This window comes from Danio aesculapii, chromosome 1 (genome assembly GCF_903798145.1).
Source record: "Danio aesculapii chromosome 1, fDanAes4.1, whole genome shotgun sequence".
Classification (NCBI taxonomy): Eukaryota; Metazoa; Chordata; class Actinopteri; order Cypriniformes; family Danionidae; genus Danio; species Danio aesculapii.
The window spans coordinates 4,457,040-4,480,282 of record NC_079435.1 but is presented as its reverse complement, the minus strand read 5'-3'; the positions used below and the strand labels follow the sequence as shown (position 1 = coordinate 4,480,282).

Sequence of the window (23,243 nt, the reverse complement as noted above, 5' to 3'; positions counted from 1 at the left end):
TTTTGTGCGTGTGTGTGTGTACGTGTTTTTGTGACATATCAGGACACAAATCTGTATAATGACATAGGTATGACACAGGTATTACAAAAAGGAGGTGAAATATGAGGACATTATATGAGGACATAGTGGATATTTCCACTATCGGGCCAGTGCGAGCCAGGGCTTTAATCGGGCCAGGCCGGGCCAATAGCCCGGGAGGTTGAGAAATGAGGCCGAAATCATGTCGCGTTTCCACTGTCGGGCTAGTTGCTCGCAGCGCGTCACGCAAACACCGCCCCCAGAACGTCCCCCGAATCAAACGTCACACAACCCGTCACACAACCCGCCCACTTCAGCGGGAACAAAAAACTCAAATTATAACCACAAACACAACCTGGCATCACTACGAGAGCTGGAAGATGGAAAACACCGAAGCGATTGCTTTTTTACTGTTTGTGGTCTGTTGGTGTAAGGCCAGACAGCGATCCCTGGATAAGGACATTCGAGTTCGGCGGCATTTAACACCGTCTATTTGCCTCTGAACATTTTCCTCGGCCCAGATGTTCAGAAGAGCCCTGGTGTCCTCAACTGACCAGTACTGTCTGCTATCCATTTTTTCTTCTTCTTAGTGAGTTGATCAAGCGCGATAGCAAAACAAATGTAAGGGAAGAAAGCATCTTGTCTCCTCTTTACCTGACAGGAAAACTCCGCCTTTGTACGTAACCCCGCCCCGAAGCCCCAGTTGGCTCTCCTTGGCCCAAGGTATTCGGCGGGCCGAAAAAGGCCGGACGCTGGCCTGATTACGCCCCGGAAGTGATAGTGGAAATGCGACTGGCCTTGGCTCGCCCTGGCTTGCTCGCTTTAGGCGCGATAGTGGAAACGCGGCTATTGGTGACGTCCCCATTTCTCAAAAAGCTTATAAATCCCACAGAATGAGTTCAATGAGAGAGTAAAGCTGCACACAGTCTCCTGTGATGGTTGGGTTTAGGGGTAGGGTGGGATGAGGGCAATACAATATACGGTTTGGACAGTATAAAATGAATGTACCCACTTTTCACAAAAACAAACATGTGTGTGTGTGTGTGTGCGTGTGTGTGTGTGTGTGCGTGTGTGTGTGCGTGTGATTTAAACACTTCAATCTGCTCTGTGTTTAGTGTAGTGTGTGTTGTGTGTTTCACCTGGATGTAGCCCTGCTGATCGATGAGGAGGTTTTCTGGTTTAAGGTCTCTGTAGATCAGGTCAAGGGCATGCAGATACTCGAAGGTCAGAACTATTTGTGAAGCATAGAAGCGTGCGTGAGGTTCACTGCAAGAGAGAAAGAGCAAAAGAGACCAGATACAGTTACATAAAGCAGGGAAATAACTGTAGTAGCTGTCATACAGTAGCGGAAATGCAATAATTTAACCTCTTAAGGCCCAATGTGTTTTTTCACATGCATTTTTCATTTCTCTTTGATATTTGGGCTTATTAAAACCTAATTAGAATAAAAACCTAAGTATCATCTTTTGATATGATGTATTTTGAGAGAAAAATTATGTACATATATGTGGACTTGTGGTCCGAATTTACACAAAACACTTTTTCCAGACTGTTTTAATGCATATTTAACATAGAATGTTTTGCATAGAAACCGCAAATAACTAATATTTAAATAAATATTAAACATTCGAAAAGTGGTAAAGAGGAAAAAAAATAGACATGATTTTTGGCTACTTTCTGCTGAAATAACATACATTTTTTAAGGTACCTGTATGTGTTGGTGCTCAAAAAGTGATTCATTTTAGTATAACAACAAATAATTATGGCGACGCAGTGGAGCAGTAGGTAGTGCTGTCGCCTTACAGTTAGAAGGTCGCTGGTTCGAGCCTCAGCTGGGTCAGTTGGCGTTTCTGTGTGGAGTTTGCATGTTCTCCCTGCGTTCGCGTGGGTTTCCTCCGGGTGCTCCGGTTTCCCCCATAGTCCAAATACATGTGGTACAGGTAAATTGGGTAAGCTAAATTGTCCGTAGTGTATGAGTGTGAATAAGTGTGTATGTGTTTCCCAGTGATGGGTTGCAGCTGGAAGGGCATCCGCTGCATAAAACAAATGCTGGATAAGTTGGCGGTTCATTCCGCTGTGGCGACCCCAGATTAATAAAGGGACTAAGCCAAAAAGAAAATGAATGAATGAACAAATAATTATTAGACAAATAGTGTCTTTACAGATCCACTTTTTTCAGGGTGTCCACGGGGTCTTACAATGTCTTTAATCTACTGAAATATTGTGCTGTAGGTCTTAAAGGTGCTGTATGCAAGGGTTTGACTCTTCTAAAACATAAAAATACCATAATATGCTTGCAGATATTTAAGAATCATGCTAAGTGAACATTCTTGTTTATCTGAAAAACAATGCTGAAGTCAGATATTCTGCTTTGAGAATGTGTTTTCCGTGCTGGAACGCTGTCTTTTGCCTCTTTCACACAGTGATACCGGTAAATATCCAGAACGACTTACCGGTAAATTTAGAAACAGGTGTTCACACAGACGTCGACGTCCTGGAATTTTTCTGGAATAGACCATTCACACATGCATTCCCAAATACCGGTAAATTCTGACCCCATTAACCAGAAATAACCTATAAACGGCAGCGGTTCTATTTCTAAACATAAGGGGTCGGCCTTTTCTTTATGGTTCACTTTTATTTAAAGCTTTATTCTGCGGATGGATAAATATTGTGAACAACTTATGTGAAAACATGTGGAGGAACACTTTCAGATGTCGAGATGTTCATAATATGTGCGTGCTGGTGCTCACTGGCTCCTTCATGTGCACACGCTTCAAGCAGAGCTTGAAGGTAAACAAACAGCGGCTTATTAGACGCATTTTATCGATAATTTTTTCCATAGTTGGCATTAAGGAGGAACATAGAAACGTTATCAGACTAACATTCATTCATTCATTTTCTTTTCGGCTTAGACCCTTTATTATCTACTTAAAAAGCAGATAATTGTGCACAGTTCAACTACTTGTGAGTTTGCTGGACAGTCTTTCACTGACACTGAGGAATGGTACAGCACACGAGCTGCTATTTCACTACTAGGGACAAATGCTGTAGAACTCCATCTGCCTCTCTCTCACACACACTTTGGACATTTGACCCTCTGGGGTGTTCATGAGGTAACTTTTCCTCTCCTCTCGACTGTTAAAGCGATACTTGTGGATCCTGACACAAGCGTGCCTGTGGTGCGAGTTTCTGTTTAACAGAGAGCAGATTTTTTCAACACATTTCTAAACATAACAGTTTTAATAACTCATCTCTAATAGCTGATTTATTTTCTCTTTGTCATGATGACAGTAAATAATATTTGACTAGATATTCTTCAAGAAACTTCTATACAGCTTAAAGTGACATTTAAAGGCTTAACTAGGTTAATTAGGTTAACTAGACAGGTTATTTGGGCAAGTTATTATATAATGATGGTTTGTTCTGTAGACAGTTAAAAAAAACTTAGCTTAAAGGGGCTAATAATATTGACCTTAAAATGGTTCATAAAAAATTAAAAACTGCTTTTATTCTAGCCGAAATAAAACAAATAAGACTTTCTCCAGAAGAAAAAATATTATCAGACATACTGTGAAAATTTCCTTGCTCTGTTAAACATCATTTAGGAAATATTTAAAAAGAAAAAAATTCAAAGGGGGCTAACAATTCTGACTTCAACTGTATTTCCTGTTTTACATTTTTAATTTCTACACCTCCGAGAATCCATAAAGAGCCACATATTGATAAATAACATTATGATAGCTGTTTTAACATCAAATTATGATTGAACTGCCTCTTGTTACAGTTATGAAATAGTTTGATAACAAGCAGGAAATGTTCATGGGCCAATAACATCAGCACATTGAAATGGTCCAAGTATCTATTTAACTCTCATAAATTTAAAGCATTGGTGTTGTATTGTCAAAAAAATGAATATAAACATGAAAAAAATGTCACTTTTTAGTTATTTTATGCGAAATTTGTGTTAAAAACTAATAATTTAGAGGAAATAAAACCACTAGTTTACAGTTTTAGTTTACTTTCAAATGTCAGAAGTATGGAGTGCCACAAGGATCAGTTTTAGGCCCTTTGCTATTCACAATATGTGTGCTGACCCTCCTGGGAGACATTACAATAATTAAATATCATTTAACCTCTGCACATCCAGAATGTAAATATATTCACCTGAATCTGCCGATTCTGCGCAGGTGTGAAAACATCTCTCCTCCCTGAACGTACTGCATCACCATGTAGAGATTGGTGTTGTCCTGCAACAGACACACGCACACATCATTGACACACAGCGCTTCACCTGTGTGTAGGTGTTTCTGAACTGAGCTCACCTTGAAGGAGTACTCCAGTCGCACTAAGAAGGGGAAGCTGACAGCCTGCAGTATCCGCTTCTCGTTAAGAGTGTGTTCGATCTGCTTCAGCTTCACCACCTGAACACAAAAACAGTGCCACTTATTCATATATATATATATATATATATATATATATATATATATATATATATATATATATATATATATATATATATATATATGGTTTCCACACTTCCTTTCAAATTATGGGTGACATTTTCTGTTTGGGGAACTTCCATTGAATTCAATTGAATTCAATAATTTTAAATAATAATGATGTGGTATAAATAATGAATAAGCATGTTGAAAACGGAGTAAGAAGTACATTAGGCTTTGTGCTTTATTTTGATCTGAAAAAAATAAATAAATTAGTAAAATACAGTAATAATGAATACATGTCTATAACACTGCTGTGGAAGAGTTCTTGGAAGTTATTCATGGTCTGCTAGCAATTTGAACATTCTCTGGTATTTATTGCAATAATCATATCAATGATGATAGATCCACTAATAGACAAAAAACTCCTATATCTAGACAGAAAAGTATTATTTTTCCTATTTTTTATTTACAAAACACAAGTAGTGTTGTGGGCCATACCTGTCAATTCTCCCGATTTTACCGGTATTCTCCCGTATTTTAGAGTTCGATCCTGCTATCCCGTAAAAGTATTTTCCCATATTTCTCCCATATTTTCAGTCTTTCTCTGAAGGCAAATAAACATTAAAGAGCCGAGCTTCCCTATATGCAACCCATACTGCCGAACCACCAGGGGCCGCCCTTTGCTCCTAAATCTGAGTGTGTTCTGTGTTTTCGCTTTGTTTATGGCGGGATTCCCTTTCCTTTTAATTACAGGTGCCGTCTCCCCTTCATATGTAATCCTCAAAACAGTCATATAGTGGTGCATGACTGTCAGCTGACGCGCTCCATAGTGATAAATAGACGCTGTTTCCCAAAAAGGTTCAAAAAGGTTCGCGATTTGAAGTGAAGCAAAAGTCTGGGTTTTTGGCGCGTGTTTGAACAGACATATACACATAATTAATAACAATAATAACATCTAAAGATGTCGATCTTGGTGGGGTTTTTTCAAACACAACTGATTTCGTCCTAAATAAGGATAGAAAGTTAGGAAAGCAATCGAAAGCTTTCATTATAACGTTAGATTTGTGCACTTTTAAAGTGACACCAGTTATTTAATGTAATGAAAAGAAACAAGAAATAAGAAAATAAATAAGAAATTCATTCGTTGCTCTTTAATCAGAATGTGTAAGTTATACAGTGAAGAAATGGCTGATGAGATTCGATAGCTTGATTCTTTTTCATTATAATAGCTATTAATTTTAATAAGCTGAACTGTTTGCTAATGTATTTGCTGCTAATGTATACAATTTATTTTTTATTTTGTAAATAATAATAATAAAACTTATTTTTGACCATTTAACTGTTTATTTACAATGAAACTGCTTCAAATGAACATATTTAGTAATGGGAGGATTTTTTAAGGGGGGGGAATAACCCTTATTATGGTGGCATATCCCTTATTTTCACTTCCGAATGTGGACAGGTATGTTGTGGCCACACATGTAATGTAATATCAGTTTCATTCATCCTGTACATTAGATGGCGCCCTTGCCCATATATTTCACATCTGCATCACAGAAGTTAAAACATCAACAATCACCTGAGCAAAAAACAAAGATAAAAATGCTCATACTGATCAAACATAAACATAATCAACCAACGATTCTAGAAATATATGATTTATTCCTGTTCTTCAAACATTTCTGTGTATTTTATAACGCAAAACCAACCAGTATAAAGTATATTTAAAATTCAAAGCCAAATAACCTTTATCACTGTATAAAATTCTATAAAACAGCATTATTTCTTCCTCATCCTGTGATATAAAACCACATCTAGTCACAGAGACACTTCCAGTGACCGAAATCACTCCCAAATATCACGCAAAGCATCATTGAGCGTAGTAAAATCTGATGTTTAGCTCCACCCACCTTCTGTTTGTTGAGGATCTTCATGGCGTAGTGCTGTCCAGTCTCTCGGTGTCTGACCAGCATCACGCGGCCGAATGAACCAGTGCCCAGAGTTTTCAACCGGTCGAAGTCCTCCAGGCTGGCGGTGTTCTGTGGGACGCACGAAACATTGCATTCTCACATTATTTAACTGTGTTTCTTCTTATAATATTGTGTCAGAGGTCCTACAACAGGTTTAAATGTATCCAAGATCATAAAACAATGTATTTTCTCAGAATCTGCATTTAATCGTTTTACAATAATTTCCATATGGTTGTTTTCAATTCAGAGCTTAAGGTCTGTAAGGCCCTCTCTTCCACAAGCTAGCTGTGCTCTGATTGGCCAAGTTGGTTTTATTTAGTACATTTTATATAATATCAGTTTCTTTCATCCTGGACACTAGAGGGCACCATTGTGCATAAAATCCACATCTGCATCACAGAAGTTAAAACATCAACAATCACCTGAACATAGAAAAGCTAAAGATGCTCATACAGATCAAACATGAACAGCTGGTCCAGTCTGTTTTAAATGGTCTATTCCATGAGTAAAATGAAACGCAGATTTCTGAGTGTTCATACGTCATGGTGGAGGCAGGAATTATGCAGATGTGTTACTTTGATCTTGTTAATGTAGTTTGCGAGCAGACGATGATTTGAAAATATAACGTCTTCTTAAGGTGATTCTGAGCCAGTTCAGCATTTTGAAATTTCATGATTTGCCACTAGTCATGGTCTGCTAGCAATGGGTGAACTTGAACTTTAAACTATATCACAATATTCTCTGGTATTTATTGAAATTACCCAAAGTATTATTAGTAGTGTTGTGGGCACACATGTAATGTAATATCAGTTTCATTCATCCTGGACACTAGAGGGCGCCCTTGCTCGTAAAATCCACATTCTGCATCACAGAAGTTAAAACATCAACAATCACCTCAGAAAAAAAGATTTAAAAAAGATAAAGATGCTTATATTGATCAAACCTGAACACAACAAACATCTACAGCTAGCCCTGTCTGTTTTAATTGGCCGTTTTTTGTCCAATTTCAGAGAGTGTTAATATGTTATGTTGAAGGCGGGAATTATCCAGATGTGTTACTTTAACCTTGTTGATGTCGTTTGTGCGCAGACAAAGATTTGAAAATATTACAACTTGTTAAGGTAATTCTGGAAATTCCGTGGCTCACCACTAGTCATGGTCTGCTAGCAATGGGTGAACTTGAACTTAAAATTATATCACAATATTCTCTGGTATTTATTGAAATTACCCAAAGTACTATTAGTAGTGTTGTGGGCACACATGTAATGTAATATCAGTTTCATTCATCCTGGACACTAGAGGGCGCCCTTGCTCGTAAAATCCACATTCTGCATTACAGAAGTTAAAACATCAACAATCACCTCAGAATTTTTTTTTTTAAAAAGATAAAGATGCTTATATTGATCAAACCTGAACACAACAAACATCTACAGCTAGCCCTGTTTTAATTGGTCTGATCCGTTCGATTTCTGAGTGGTCATATGTTACGGTGGAGGCGGGAATTATCCAGATGTGTTACTTTAATCTTGTTGATGTCGTTTGTGCGCAGACAAAGATTTAAAAATATAACAACTTGTTAAGGCAATTCTGGAAATTCCGTGGTTCACCACTAGTCATGGTCTGCTAGCAATGGGTGAACTTGAACTTTAAACTATATCACAATATTCTCTGGTATTTTTTTGAAATTACCAAAAGTATTATTAGTAGTGTTGTGGGCACACATGTAATGTAATATCAGTTTCATTCATCCTGGACACTAGAGGGCGCCCTTGCTCGTAAAATCCACATTCTGCATCACAGAAGTTAAAACATCAACAATCACCTCAGAAAAAAAGATTTAAAAAAGATAAAGATGCTTATATTGATCAAACCTGAACACAACAAACATCTACAGCTAGCCCTGTCTGTTTTAATTGGCCGTTTTTTGTCCAATTTCAGAGAGTGTTAATATGTTATGTTGAAGGCGGGAATTATCCAGATGTGTTACTTTAACCTTGTTGATGTCGTTTGTGCGCAGACAAAGATTTGAAAATATTACAACTTGTTAAGGTAATTCTGGAAATTCCGTGGCTCACCACTAGTCATGGTCTGCTAGCAATGGGTGAACTTGAACTTAAAATTATATCACAATATTCTCTGGTATTTATTGAAATTACCCAAAGTACTATTAGTAGTGTTGTGGGCACACATGTAATGTAATATCAGTTTCATTCATCCTGGACACTAGAGGGCGCCCTTGCTCGTAAAATCCACATTCTGCATCACAGAACTTAAAACATCAACAATCACCTAAGAAAAAAAGATTTTAAAAAGATAAAGATGCTTATATTGATCAAACATGAACACAACAAACATCTACAGCCAGCCCTGTTTTAGTTTGATTTCTGAGTGTTCGTATGTTACGGTGAAGGTGGGAATTATCCAGATGTGTTACTTTAATCTTGTTGATGTCGTTTGTGCGCAGACAAAGATTTAAAAGTATAATAACTTGTTAAGGCAATTCTGGAAATTCCGTGGTTCACCACTAGTCATGGTCTGCTAGCAATGGGTGAACTTGAACTTAAAATTATATCACAATATTTTCTAATATTTACTTAAATTACCATATCAATAAGTCATATATTCACTAAGATACAAAAAACTCCAATATCTATATAAAAAAAGAATTATTTTTCCTATTTTTTATTTTAACAATACAAAAGTATTGTTGTGGGCACACATGTAATGTAATATCAGTTTCACTCATCCTGGACACTAGAGGGCGCCCTTACTCATAAAATCCACATTTGGCATCACAGAAGTAAAAACCATCAACAATCAATTGAGAAAAAGAGATAAAAAAAGAAAGATGCTTATATTGATCAAACATGAACACGACAAACATCTACAGCTAGCCCAGTCTGTTTTAATTGGTCTATTTCGTCCAATTTCAGAGTGTTCATATGTTATGTTAAAGGCGGGAATTATGCAGATGTGTTACTTCGATCTAGTTGATGTTGTTTGTGCGCAGACAAAGATTTAAAAATATAATAACAACTTCAATATCAACATTTTAAACTTAAGGCCGATGATTACAGTGTCTATATAGTTTCTAGGTTCTACCTAATCTCAGAGCAGATTTGACATCTGAATATTTGTACACTTGGCATTTTTAAATGATAGTAATAATATCTCATTAGGCTGATTAACCAAATCATATCAGAATATATGTTAAGTAAGGGATAACGTACAATCCAGCTGGTTATTCACACAGAAAAACAGTCAAGATGATTCACAGTACCTGGATAAGCATATTAGCAGTTGTTTTCTGGTAATAACATAGCTTGAAATGTTGTGATTGACCAATCAGAACCAAATATTCCAGAGGGACATGTAATAACTGAATTTAATAGATGACACTTTCAATAAATATCTAGATCTAGAGCTTCATTTTCTCCTTCTGTGGTCAAATGGTGAATATTTTGTTTGTCTGTCCTCTTACCTGTGCAGGATTCTCCCATTTCCTGAGGAAATCTTCTTTGGCGAAGGCCAGAAACTCTTTGACTGTGGGAAGAGACAGAAATGTAACTATATTTGATTGCTAAGACCTCTGAATGATCAATGTGATTACAGAAAAACATTGTTTATTATTAACTATAAGCTTCCCGTCATCAGACTGATGCCTCATTCACACTAGCAGCGGCTTTGTAGCTGCCTGTCGCTCTGGGTGGCGATTGAAATCAATGTAGGCGTTCCCACCTTGAGGTTGCTTAGATAACGTTCATAGTGATATTCACAGAGAGCGAATAAGTTTGTGAGCTGCTGAAAGTGAACTCTCATTCACACTCATACACTACGGCCAGTTTAGTTTATTCAATTCACCTATAGCACATGTGTTTGGGTTGTGGGGGAAATCGGAGCACCTGGAGGAAACCCACACGAACACGGGGAGAACATGCAAACTTCGCACAGAAACGCCAACTAGCCCAGCCGGGACTCGAGCCAACGAACTTCTTGCTGTGAGGCAACAGTGCTAACCCTTAAGCCACTGTGCCACCGACTGAATTTATCAATGATTTTATTTGTTTATTAGATTTTATGCAGATGTACATGCCAACAGAATAATCCCAATCAATCTAAAACTATAAATACTTTCAAAATTAGAGATATTCAAATCTCTTTTTTAGGCATATCGCAATATAAAGTCTGAGGAAATATCGCAAGGTTAGATTATTCCGTATCATACAGCCCTATATCGGACTATAATTTTTAATTGTATTACATGTCATTCATTTTCCTTCGGCGTAGTCCCTTTAATCATTAGGGGTCACCACAGAATGAACCGCCAACTTATCCAGCATGTTATACGCAGCGGATGCCTTTCCAGCTGCAACCCAGTACTGGGAAACACCTATACACTCTCACATTCAATTCAGTTCATCCAATTCACCTATATTTCACCCGTGTTTGGACTGTGGGGGAAACCGCACCACAGTGTACCCCTCTTCTAATGGCTACTTCCAGCGCAAATCATCTCAGACTGGTTTCTTGAACAAGACAATGAGTTCACTGTACTCAAATGGCCTCCACAGTCACCAGATCTCAATCCAATAGAGCAGTGGTTCTCAAATGGTTTGGTCATGGGACCCACATTTTTACATGGTCATCAAACCATGTATAACATATAATATATGACTCAGCGACTCAATAATTCCTAATTTTAGGAATTATAATTAATTTGTATTTATTTGTTAACATACACAAGTAGCGATAGATGAATCATAAGAAAATCGCCAAGACTTGCAAATAAACAATATTTTATTGCTGTCATTTAACATAATGTATGCACTTTTGTGATGCCCTCAGCTCTTTGAGTCGTCTTTGAAAATAGTCCACAGGTTTGTTCTTGCATGTTTGGTTTCTATATGTGGTTTTAGTTTAGAAGGTTGTATGCTGTCTTGTGAGAGCACCTCACTACATATGACGCACTGAGGTTTTAAGCCTTTTTTGTCGTCAATATACACTGTAAAAAAATAAATCGTAAAAAACCTGTAGCTGTGGTTGCCAGTATTTTACAGTTAAAAATACGGTACAAACCGTAAAAGTAATTTTAGCAAGTGCATTAGTGCAGCCATACTTTGACTATGCTGCAGCTTTTTGGTACAGCGGTAGTTCTAAAAAAATGAAAAATAAATTGCAGACGGCCCAAAATAAGTTGTGTAGAATTGTTATTTACATTTACATTTAGTCATATAGCAGACGCTTTTATCCAAAGCGACTTACAAATGAGGACAAGGAAGCAATTTACACAACTATAAGAGCAGCAGTGAACAAGTGCTATAGACAAGTTTCAGGTGTGTAAAGTCTAAGAAGCTGAGCATTAGTAAATTTATTTTATTTATTTATTTTTTGTTATGAAAGTACCTCCACTGACACATTTAAATAATGAACATTATAGCCAAAGTAATATTTTAAAAGTTGAGAATAGGGTAAAACTTTTTAAATTAGTGATGGTTTTTAAGATTTTAAAGCAAATGGTCCCAAAATATTTCCTTAATTATTACGTTTTAGTTAGTGAGGTACGTTGTCATTCTGCAAGAGCACGTAACAGGGATATTTATCCATATAGATTTAAGAGTGAATCAGGTAGAAATTCTTTTTTGTGTGCTAGCTCTGCTGCTTGGAATGTTTTGCCCACGATTTTTAAAGAGATTCAAATTGAGAGTGATTTTAAAAGGGAAATTAAAAAGTGGTTGTTTTATAGTTGATGTTGAGGATTTTGTTGTGCTGAGTTGCTGAGCTGATGAAGTTTGCATTCCATTTATGATTTGCCTGTTAATTTAAAAAAAAATATTGAGGACCACAATGGAAATAAGCCTGTGGCTTTTTTGTGTACATTATCCTCGACAGTTTTTGAAAAAATGTATGAATTGGTCTAACTGGACTTGTTTGTATATTTTGTTAGAATTGTCAAATAAAATCAATCAATCAATCAATTTCTCATTTGTACAGTAAACTACTGTATTTCATTAATTTATGTAATATGTCAGTATTTTAAATGACCAACATCTACACATCTTTTGTTACACAGTTAAACACGCTAACACAGCCATATGCTGATGGTGATGAGGAAGTTACATAATTAACCAAAGCTCATCACAAACATTTCCCACCAGTAGAAAAGCGTATCAGTGTATAGAGGGTCTCAGTGTCTTTCACACAGCTACTAAACACCAGCATGGTGACACGGATGAAATTAAAGTCATGAAATAAACATTGTTTATCAACATTAGATGTAAAATAAATCTCTAATGTACATAACTGATGGGGAAGCAACTTAAATGATCCACAGTAATGTCAACAAAAAGCATAAACAGTGATGTGCCATGCAGGGAATTCTGGGAAAGTCAATTTACGGTTATTCGCCGTATATATTAAGGAAACATACTGTTAACCAGGTGACGGATTTTTACTGTAGCATTTTTACAGTTTTGTTCCCATTGAAATCACGGCCATTTTTACAGTGTATGTAAATCCATACTTTACATATTCGGGGTCGTACTTGTGCTTCGACATATTTGTTGCTATAATTAAATGAAATTTCAAACGGTACGGTTGTCTCAGGCGCATTTCAAAATAAAAGTTCGTATAAGCAAAATAAGTAAGTTGAGAAACAATGCAATAGAGCACCTTTGGTATGTGGTGGAAGGGGAGATTGGCATCATGGATGTGCAGCCGACAAATCTGCAGCGATGCTATGATGCTGTCAATATGAAGTAAAATCTCTGAGGAGTATTTCCAGTATCTTGTTGAATCTACGCCATGAACGATTAAGGCAGTTCTGAAGGTAAAAGTGGGTCAAACCGGGAACTAGTAATGTGTACCTAATAAAGTGTCCGGTGAGATACACATCGCAGAAAATTTGTTTTTTTTCTCAATATCGTGCAGCCCTACTGAATACTAATAATAAAATTAATAATTCTGTCAAATTAAGTTACAAATGTTGTCATTTTTTGTGCCTAAACTCTCTTGAAAGACCTTTACAACAGATGCAATTTGAGTATTGTGTTATTGCACAAAAGCATGCACAATTGTGCCATCATTCAAACCAATTCTGGGTTGTTTTTCAGAAAAAAAGGGCTGCTGGGTTAAATATTGTTTCACACTTGTGTATTTAAAAGGTTAGTGCTGATTTCAAGCTGCCGTTTTTAGGTTTACTGTCTCAAATCAGAGTTAAAAACAGCCCCGATCAAAAGAACTCTTGTCTGAGTAAATATATTTTCCTACAGTCACAGAAAATTTCAAGCTGCACTGAAGGAAATGGTTGAAGACAGCGAGTGGTTTTTGTTCCTGTTTTGAACTTTCGTACTGAAACAGGAAGACACACATCGAAAGACACTGAATCTAAATTTATTAACATAAAGATAAGCCGGCGTGGTTTACGTCACAGCCGTGGGCCATAAAGCAATCACACCATTATTAAACCAAAACATGCGAGATTGTGGTGTCAAATATTGTGTTTGTTCATCGAGAGGTGACTGAGATAGACTTAAAAACACCACAGAGTCACACCTATAGCTGCACTCATTTCTGTGCTTCAAACGCATAAAATACGTTATGATGTGTCCCAATGCTTAAATCTCAAAGCCAGACAATCTAATATTAAACCAGGGTAGCCTGTCAGGATGAACAGTGTAAAATATAGACTACTTAACCCAGGGTTAAACAATATAAAGCTTTCCACAAACCTTCCACACACTACCAAATAAAGATCCATGATATGTTAAATACAGGATACAACATACACAAAACCCCAAACACCACATAGTGAAACTTATAGAAGCAGTTATTTACGTGCATTATTAAAACTCATAAAAAATACAAGTTATGATGTGTCTCAATGCTTAAAAATCTCAAAACCTGACTAATATTAATCCAGGGTTAAGCTTTCAGTGGGAACAGTGTAAAATATGGACAACTTAACCCAGGGTTAAACTATTGTATAACCGTTCATCGCTAAACAACAGTATAAAGCTTTCCACACACTACTAAACATCCTGGATATGTTAAATACAGGATATAACACACATAAACACACACACAAAACCCCAAACACCACATAGTGAGCTGCAGTTACTTACGTGCATTATTAAAAACAGACTGCAACTCCTAAAAAAACACTAGATATGATGATACTCAAAGCTTGAAATCACAAAACCTGACTAATATTAATCCAGGGATAACCTGTCAGTGTGAACAGTGTAAAATATGGACAACTTAACCCAGGGTTAAACTATTGTACAACTGTTTATCACTAAACAACAGTATAAAGCTTTCCACGAACCTTCCACACACTACTAAACATCAACCGATATGTTAATACAGGATATAACACACACACAAAACCCCAAACACCACATAGTGAGCTGCAGTTACTTACATGCATTATTAAAAACAGACTGCAACTCATAAAAAAAAAACACTAGATATGATGATACTCAAAGCTTGAAATCTCAAAACCTGACTAATATTAATCCAGGGTTAACCTGTCAGTGTGAACAGTGTAAAATATGGACAACTTAACCCAGGGTTAAACTATTGTACAACGGTTCATCACTAAACAACAGTATAAAGCTTTCCACAAACCTTCCACACACTACTAAACATCCCCGATATGTTAAATACAGGATATAACACACATAAACACACACACACAAAACCCCAAACACCTCATAGTGATACTTTTAGCTGCAGTTACTTGCGTGCATTATTAAAAACAGACTGCAACTCCTAAAAAACACAATATATGATGATACTCAAAGCTTGAAATCTCAAAACCGGACTAATATTAAACCAGGGTTAACCTGTCAGTGTTAAAATAAAGACAACTTAACCCAGGGTTAAACAAATGGCAATAATCCAGCCAGGCCCGAATCCATTAGAGATGTTGAAAAGGACACACACTAATTGTTTTCAATGACAGGCTGACACATTAAGGTCGCCTGAATCTCAAACAATAGATCAGCTGTCCTCAAACCCTCTACACATCCAAAATGACCAAATACACACACGGAGACCCCCTACTACCTAATAAACATCAATAATACCAGGGCCAGAGTGGGACTCCTTTTCAGCCCTGGAGTTTCAAGCCGTAGACCGGCCCCGCCTCAGTTCACGACTTATTAAAGTTATTAATATTAGGTCATTTCCAATTCAGTTTCTAATGACATTATCACGTCTTTTTCAAGGACACAGCTGCTTTAAAACTTCAAATATTTTTCCTAAATATGAGAAGATTAAAGGGTAGCTAAATCTCCAACACTATTCTTTAAAAATCCTTTCCTGCAATATCTGAATATATATTCTGTGCAATACTCTTTATAGATATCCAGTCCTTCTTTGTAACGGTGGTCACACAAAAAAAATAAATATGTAATATGTACACCTACATAAGTAACCCAAACAGTAATATATGTCTTAACACTAAAAATGAAATAATATTTATTCAGGTGAGGTTCGAACTCGGGTCAGCGACATCGAAACGCAATGTGCTGACCACTGGGCCACACTGGCGCTGTTATTCTAGCGCGTTTGGAATAGGTATTGCACTATTATCTGCAAGACAACCACAGCATTATTTCTATTGATGGCTTAATCTTTTTCTCCCCTTTTAAGATTTCGGATCAAGTTATGTCAGATTTATTAATGTAGTGAATCATCTGATTTTCATTGAGCAGGTGTAATATTCATTAACATTAATTATTCAAAGTGTTTTTCACTAAGGTGCCGCTGTTTGGGGTCGAACGATCACCTGCAGGCTGCATTTTGCTCACGGGGCTGCGAGAAAACAAATAAAAAGAGCGGAGCTGCGGCAAAATAATGAATAAAAAGAGTGAGGCTATGGTCAAATAAATAAATAAATGGAAAAAGTGCGACTGCTGAGAGTGCAAGCAGCTAGGGACACCGGCCCTCGCGGCCAAAAAAACGGACCGGCCCACCGGGAATTCTCCCAGTCCTCCCGATTAGCCAATCTGGGCCAGAATGATACGTTAACTACACACACTCAAAACCCCCTAACTCCACAGTGATGTACTCAATCGCCGGAGATATGTATGTGTATTATTAAAAACAGACTGTAACTCTTTAAAAAATACAAGGTATGATGTTACACGAAGCTTGAAATCTCAAAACCGGACAAACTAGTATTAAACTAGGGTAACCTGCAAGTGTGAACAGTGTAAAACCTAGACTGCTTACCCCAGGGTTAAACCAATGTAAACATAAAACCAAACACACAAAATACAGCCAGTCCTGAAACCATCAGAGATGTTGGAAAGGACACACACTGGTTGTTTTCAATGACAGGCTGACACATTTCATATCGCATGAAACTCAATATTAGATCACAGTGTTCTTGCAGCTTTCCTCAAACCCTCCACACATCCAGAACCATCAAACACACACACACACACTCACACAGACCCCCTTATTCCTAATAAACATCAATGATACTTTCACTACACACACTCAAGTCCCCCAAAACCACAGTGATATACTTATCGCTGCAGATATTTACGTGCATTATTAAAAACAGACTACAACTCCTACAAAAAACATAAGTGACGTTTAAATCTTGAAATCTCAAACTAATATTAAACCAGGGTTAACTTGTCAGTGTGAACGGTGTACAATCTGGACTACTTAACCCAGGGTTAAACTATTATTAATATTAAACTCAATACACAAAATACAGTCAGGTCTGAAACCGTTAGAGATGTTGAAAATGACACATACTGGTTGTTTTCAATGACAGACTGACATATTTTGGTCGCCTGAATCTCAATATTAGATCACAGTGTTCTTACAGCTTTCCACAAACCCTCCACACATCCAGAACCACCAAACACACACACACACACACACACACACACTACTTCTTAACAAACACCAATGACACGTAACTAAACAAAAACACACATGCAAAGCCCCAAACACCACATAGTGATACTTATCACTACAGTTATTAATGTGCATTATTAAAATAGACTACATCTCCAAAATAAATACAAGTTGTGATGTTATTCAAAGATTGAAATCTCAAAACTGGACTAATATTAAACCAGGGTTAACCTGTCAGTGTGAACGGTGTAAAACCTAGACTACTTAACCCAGGGTTAAACAACTGGAAATAAAAAAAGACCAAACACCGTCAGAGATGTTGGAAAGGACACACACTGGTTGTTTTGAATGACAGGCTGACACATTTTGGTTGCCTGCCCTGCTGAAAAATCCAGCTTAAACCAGCCTAGGCTGGTTGGCTGGTTTTAGCTGGTTGACCAGCCTGGTTTTAGAGGGGTTTTGGCCATTTCCAGGCTGGTTTCCAGCCATTTCCAGCCTGGTCTTAGCTGGTCAGGCTGGAAAATTACCAGCTAAATCCAGCTAAAAACAGCTTGACCAGCCTGGTTTAAGCTGAACATAGCTGGTTTTGGCTGGGCTCCCAACCTGGCTAGGCTGGTCAAACTGGTTTTAGCCGGTCATTTTCCAGCCTGACCAGCTAAGACCAGGCTGGAAATGGCCAAAACCCCTCTAAAACCAGGCTGGTCAACCAGCTAAAACCAGCTAACCAGCCTAGGCTGGTTTAAGCTGTTTTTTTCAGTAGGGTGAACATCAATTTCAGATTACAGTGTTCTTACAGCTTTTCTAATAACTCTCCACACATCCAGAATTACCAAATACACACACACACAGACCTCTACTTCCTAATAAACGTCAATAATATGTCAACTACACAAAAACACCCACGCAAAACACTACATAGTGATACGTACCGCTGCAGTTATCTACGTGCGTTATTAAAAATAGACTACAACTCCTAAAAAACACTAGATATGATGTTACTCAAAGCTTGAAATCTCAAAACCGGACTAATATTAAACCAGGGTTAACCTGTCAGTGTGAACGGTGTAAAACCTAGACTACTTAACCCAGGGTTAAACAAATGGAAACAAAAAAAGACCAAACACCGTCAGAGATGTTGGAAAGGACACACACTGGTTGTTTTCAATGACAGGCTGACACATTTTGGTCGCCTGAATCTCAATATTAGATCACAGTGTTCTTGCAGCTTTCCTCAAACCCTCCACACATCCAGAACCACCAAACACACACACACAGACCCTCTACTTCCTAATAAACACCAAAGACACGTTAACTACACAAAAACACACACGCAAAACCCTCAAATGAAGCGCTTATTAAAGCATCCACGCGTTGTTGGAGGCTGTGATCGCCATGACAGCATCAGCATCATTTCAGATGAGTCCTCGCACATGCACGAGCATCCGATGATGCCGATCGCCATGATCGATGATGCCGATGGATAAACACAGCCATTGGGAAGCGTTAAAAACACCCACCACTTTCCATTTCGTTGCCCCGTTTGGCGGCCGGCGTGTTGCCCATGACTCTGGGCCTGTCAGGCGCTGGAGAGCCGCAGGTAGGGAGTGATGCTGCCGCGCCTGTCGCGCTTCGGCTCTCCCGGTCCGTTCGTGCGGGTGTCGAAAGCCGATCGGCGATGAATGTGAAATTTAGGGACGTTTACGCGTCCGATGTGATCTCGGAAAAACAGCGATCCCTTATGAATGCAGCAGCAGCAGCATCCGCGTTTAAAGGGCGGACGGGCCGCCAGCATCAAACCGGACTCGGACGTCCTTTCCAGGCCTGGCTGTTCGCCGCACCTCCGCGGCCCCGCAGTCCTGTCGCTCGCCTCCCCGCGGGGGTTTTTCGTGCGCGGCGCTCGCAGGGGGGAAATCGCGGATGAAGAAAACACGGATGCGGTTTCGGCGAGATCGTTCATGCAGCTGCGCTTTCCGTGGCCATCGACTCAAACTCCGCCCCCCATCACAAGCCCTGCCCCCGGCGGCGCGCCTGATTGGTCAGACAGAGGAAGACGGACAGATGTGCAAGAGTGATTGACGGTTGTTGCTAGAAGGGATACAGCCACGGTCGGAAGTTAGCAAGAACTATTTATATAATGTATTAATTACCCATTAATTGTGTTTTATTAACGTCTACCCCAACCCCAAACCAAATACAATAACAGTAATGTAAAATAACAGTAGTTATACTGACTATTATTCATTAAATTAGCCATTAAATTGTATTTTATTAACGTCGACACCTACCACAGTCATAAACCCAAACATCACAGTGATGTAAACTAAACTATCCGCAGCTGTATCCCATTTAGACTTTACCGTGATTGTCATGAATGATGAGTCGTGATTAGTCGATAACATAACAAAACAGATTATTTTTTTCGATGGAAGTTTAGGAATGAAGCTATTGAGTGGATTAAAGTTGTACAGTTTTATCCAATTTACCTCTAGTCTGCAGTCTGATAAGCTAAAAAAAATCTGAAATATTGTTGGCTTTTTTCTCTCTTCTATATTATTGTAATATAGTAGTAGTTTTGCAAAGTTGATTTGACACAACCTGTATTGTAAATACGTCGTTAATTGACGATTATGTACCCTCTCTTCCTGTTTTTGCATTGATTTATTTTACATTTACATTTTTTTTTCTCTTCTTAATCCTCTATTGAAAATATGTTTGTTGTATAATGAAGTATGAGAGCCTGTACTTGCTAGTTCTTGTTGAAAAGGATTTTAAAAACTATACTGAAAACAGCGCTACAGATAAATGATGACTTGACATGCAACCCGGATGTAAGCCATGTTCGTTGTTGCTATATGCAAGACGTCTAATTTATTAGCCTAATAATGAACTTGCAGTAAAAGTCGTTGCGTTACAAAGTCTGTAAATTATGATGGTAATAAATTAAAAATAACACCAACACGAAACAGCTAACAGTTTTCAGTATAACGCATGGATTTAATAATGAAACCAAACGACACCACCGGAAGCTCGTACATGAATGGTCACGTCCGCTCTTACGTTATAAAAATATAAGGTCGATTAAATAAACATATTATACATACTTACACTCAACGGCCACTTTATTAGGTACACCTTACTATTACCAGGTTGGACCCACTTTTGCCTTCAGAACAGCCTTAATCCTTCGTGCCATAGATTCAACAAGATACTGGAAATATTCCTCAGAGATTTTGCTCCATATTGACATGATAGCATCACGCAGTCGCTGCAGATTTGTCGGCTGCACATCCATGATGTGAATCTCCTGTTCCACCACATCCCAAAGGTGCTCTATTGGATGGAGCTCTGGCGACTGTGGAGGCCATTTGAGTACAGTGAACTCATTGTCATGTTCAAGAAACCAGTCTGAGATGATTCACGCTTTATGACATGGTGCGTTATCCTGCTTCAAGTAGCCATCAGAAGATGAGTACACTGGTCATAAAGGGATGGACATGGTCAGCAACAATACTCAGGTAGGCTGTGGCGTGGACACGATGCTCAATTGGTACTAATGAACCCAAAGTGTGCCAAGAAAAGATCCCCCACATCATTACACCACCATCACCAGCTTGAACTGTTACAATGCAGGATGGATCCATGCTTTCATGTTGTTAATGCCATATTCTGACCCGACCATCTAAATGTGGCAGCAGAAATGGAGACTCATCAGACCAGGTAACGTTTTTATAATCTTCTATTGTCCAATGTTTGTGAGCCTTTGTGAATTGTAGCCTCAGTTTCCTGTTCTTAGCTGACAGCAGTGGCACCCGGTGTGGTCTTCTGCTGTTGTAGCCTATCTGCCTCAAGGTTGGACGTGTTGTGCGTTCAGAGATGCTCTTCTGCAGACCTCGGTTGTAACGAGTGCTTATTTGAGTTACTGTTGCCTTTCTATCAGCTGGAACCAGTCTGGCCATTCTCCTCTGACATAAACAAGGCATTTGCGCCCACAGAACTGCTGCTCACTGGATATTTTCTAATTTTCGGACCATTCTCTGTAAACCCTAGAGATGGTTGTGCGTGAAAATCCCAGTAGATCAGCAGTTTCTGAAATACTCAGACCAGCCCGTCTGGCACCAACAACCACGCCACGTTCAAAGTCACTTAAATCACCTTTCTGATGCTCGGTTTGAACTGCAGCAGATCATCTTGACCATGTCTACATGCCTAAATGCATTGAGTTGCTGCCATATAATTGGCTGATTAGGAATTTGCGTTAACGAGCAGTTGGAAAGGTGTACCTAATAAAGTGGCCGCTGAGTGTATATTACACATTCTACTGTTCATTTAAAGGGTTCGTTCACACAAAACAAACCAATAAAAATCTGTCGTACTCACCCTTCACTTGTCACAAACCTGTGGGTAATTAGTGATTAAACTTTCATTTTTGGGTGAGCACGCTAGCACCAAAGTAATGTTATTTGTCACTGTTTAGGGTCAGTTACTGGATTGTCTTTTTATTGACATACCTTGATATGTCTGAGATTATCCAAATAAGCCCCTCAGCATTCAGAACACAGTAAACATAGTAAGTGTATTTCTGCATGTACACTATAATCTGCTGTTTTACTCCATATAAAAGCAAAACTTTTTTCTCAGGTCTATCTAAAGAGTTAATTCTGCCAACTGACGTCAAATTGCAAACTACCTCTTCCCAACAGGGAAAACCAGCAACAATCAAGAATGCATGATTACATGCTGTCATGGCTTTGAAATTAAAAAAGGTGATTATAATGGAAGTCAATGGGGCAAAAACAGCCCCCAACATCACCAAAGGGTAGGCAATTTGAACAATACACAAGGGTTAATCTGAAAGACCCAGTGACAGACGAGTCTCCGCATTGATCTCGTGGGCAAGCCCGATCACCCGCCGGTGACCTACTCACACCTGCAGCTTCTCCAAGAGGGACGTCCAGCGTTTTCCGGCGCCTAGACTGCAGCTCTGCACAAGAAGTTTGACCAAAGGAGAAATGGTCATGCACAACCCTGCTGAAAAATCCAGCTTAAACCAGCCTAGGCTGGTTGGCTGGTTTTAGCTGGTTGACCAGCCTGGTTTTAGAGGGGTTTTGGCCATTTCCAGCCTAGTCTTAGCTGGTCAGGCTGGAAAATGACCAGCTAAATCCAGCTATAACAGCTTGACCAGCCTGGTTTAAGCTGGACAGCCTGGGTAGACTGGTCAAGCTGGTTTTAGCTGGTCATTTCCAGCTTGACCAACTAAGACCAGGCTGGAAATGGCTGGAAACCAGCCTGGAAATGGCCAAAACCCCTCTATAACCAGGCTGGTCAACCAGCTAAAACCAGTCTAGGCTGGTTTTTTCAGTAGGGAACTGAGCCTGGTTTCTGTCGAGGTTTTTTCCTTCACTTTCGTCAGTTGGTCAAGTTAGTTCCTCGCCATTGTCGCTAGTGGCTTGCTTGGTTGGCATTTGTGGAGCTTCGCATCGATGGATTTGCTCTTCAGTGTTTGGACTCTCAGCAGTGAAAATAAACCCACACTGAACTGAACTCTGAAAACTTTCAGTTTCAGTCTCCTAAAACTTCTGTTCAGCTGCTTTGACACAATCTACATTGTAAAAGCGCTAGAGAAATAAAGATGAACTGAACTGACCACCTGACTCTCAGCTTCAGCACATGCGTGTCGTTCTCTGTGCATATTTCCAGACTCACATCACAGGACAGAGAATAGAGGGAAGCGAATGAAACTATGGGATGAGAGCAGAGGGAGTGATGGAGGGATGAAAGGAAAAGCAGTTGTCTGATGTGATGTGCAGATCAAAGGTGGAGCAGCCCAAAGTGCCATATCTAATAGTCGTTGCTTAGCAACATCATAAAAGGACACACACTGAGGGTGTATTTGTGCGTGTGTCCATATAAAAGAGGCAGAAGATGGACAGAG

General features: G+C 38.8%; 1 protein-coding gene across 1 annotated transcript in view; it reads right to left on the bottom strand.

The window, feature by feature from the left end:
• prkacab (protein kinase, cAMP-dependent, catalytic, alpha, genome duplicate b) overlaps window positions 1-19,302 on the bottom strand; it is a 33,515-nt gene extending 14,213 nt beyond the window's left edge. The window contains exons 1-6 of the mRNA XM_056455897.1: window positions 18,829-19,302; window positions 9,915-9,976; window positions 6,374-6,502; window positions 4,344-4,442; window positions 4,186-4,268; window positions 1,158-1,284 (exon numbers count right to left, since the gene is read on the bottom strand). Of these exons, the coding sequence (XP_056311872.1) occupies window positions 1,158-1,284; window positions 4,186-4,268; window positions 4,344-4,442; window positions 6,374-6,502; window positions 9,915-9,976; window positions 18,829-18,874 (546 nt within the window). The 5' untranslated portion in view covers window positions 18,875-19,302. The remainder of the gene's footprint in view (window positions 1-1,157; window positions 1,285-4,185; window positions 4,269-4,343; window positions 4,443-6,373; window positions 6,503-9,914; window positions 9,977-18,828) is intronic.
• Window positions 19,303-23,243: the final 3,941 nt, after the last annotated feature.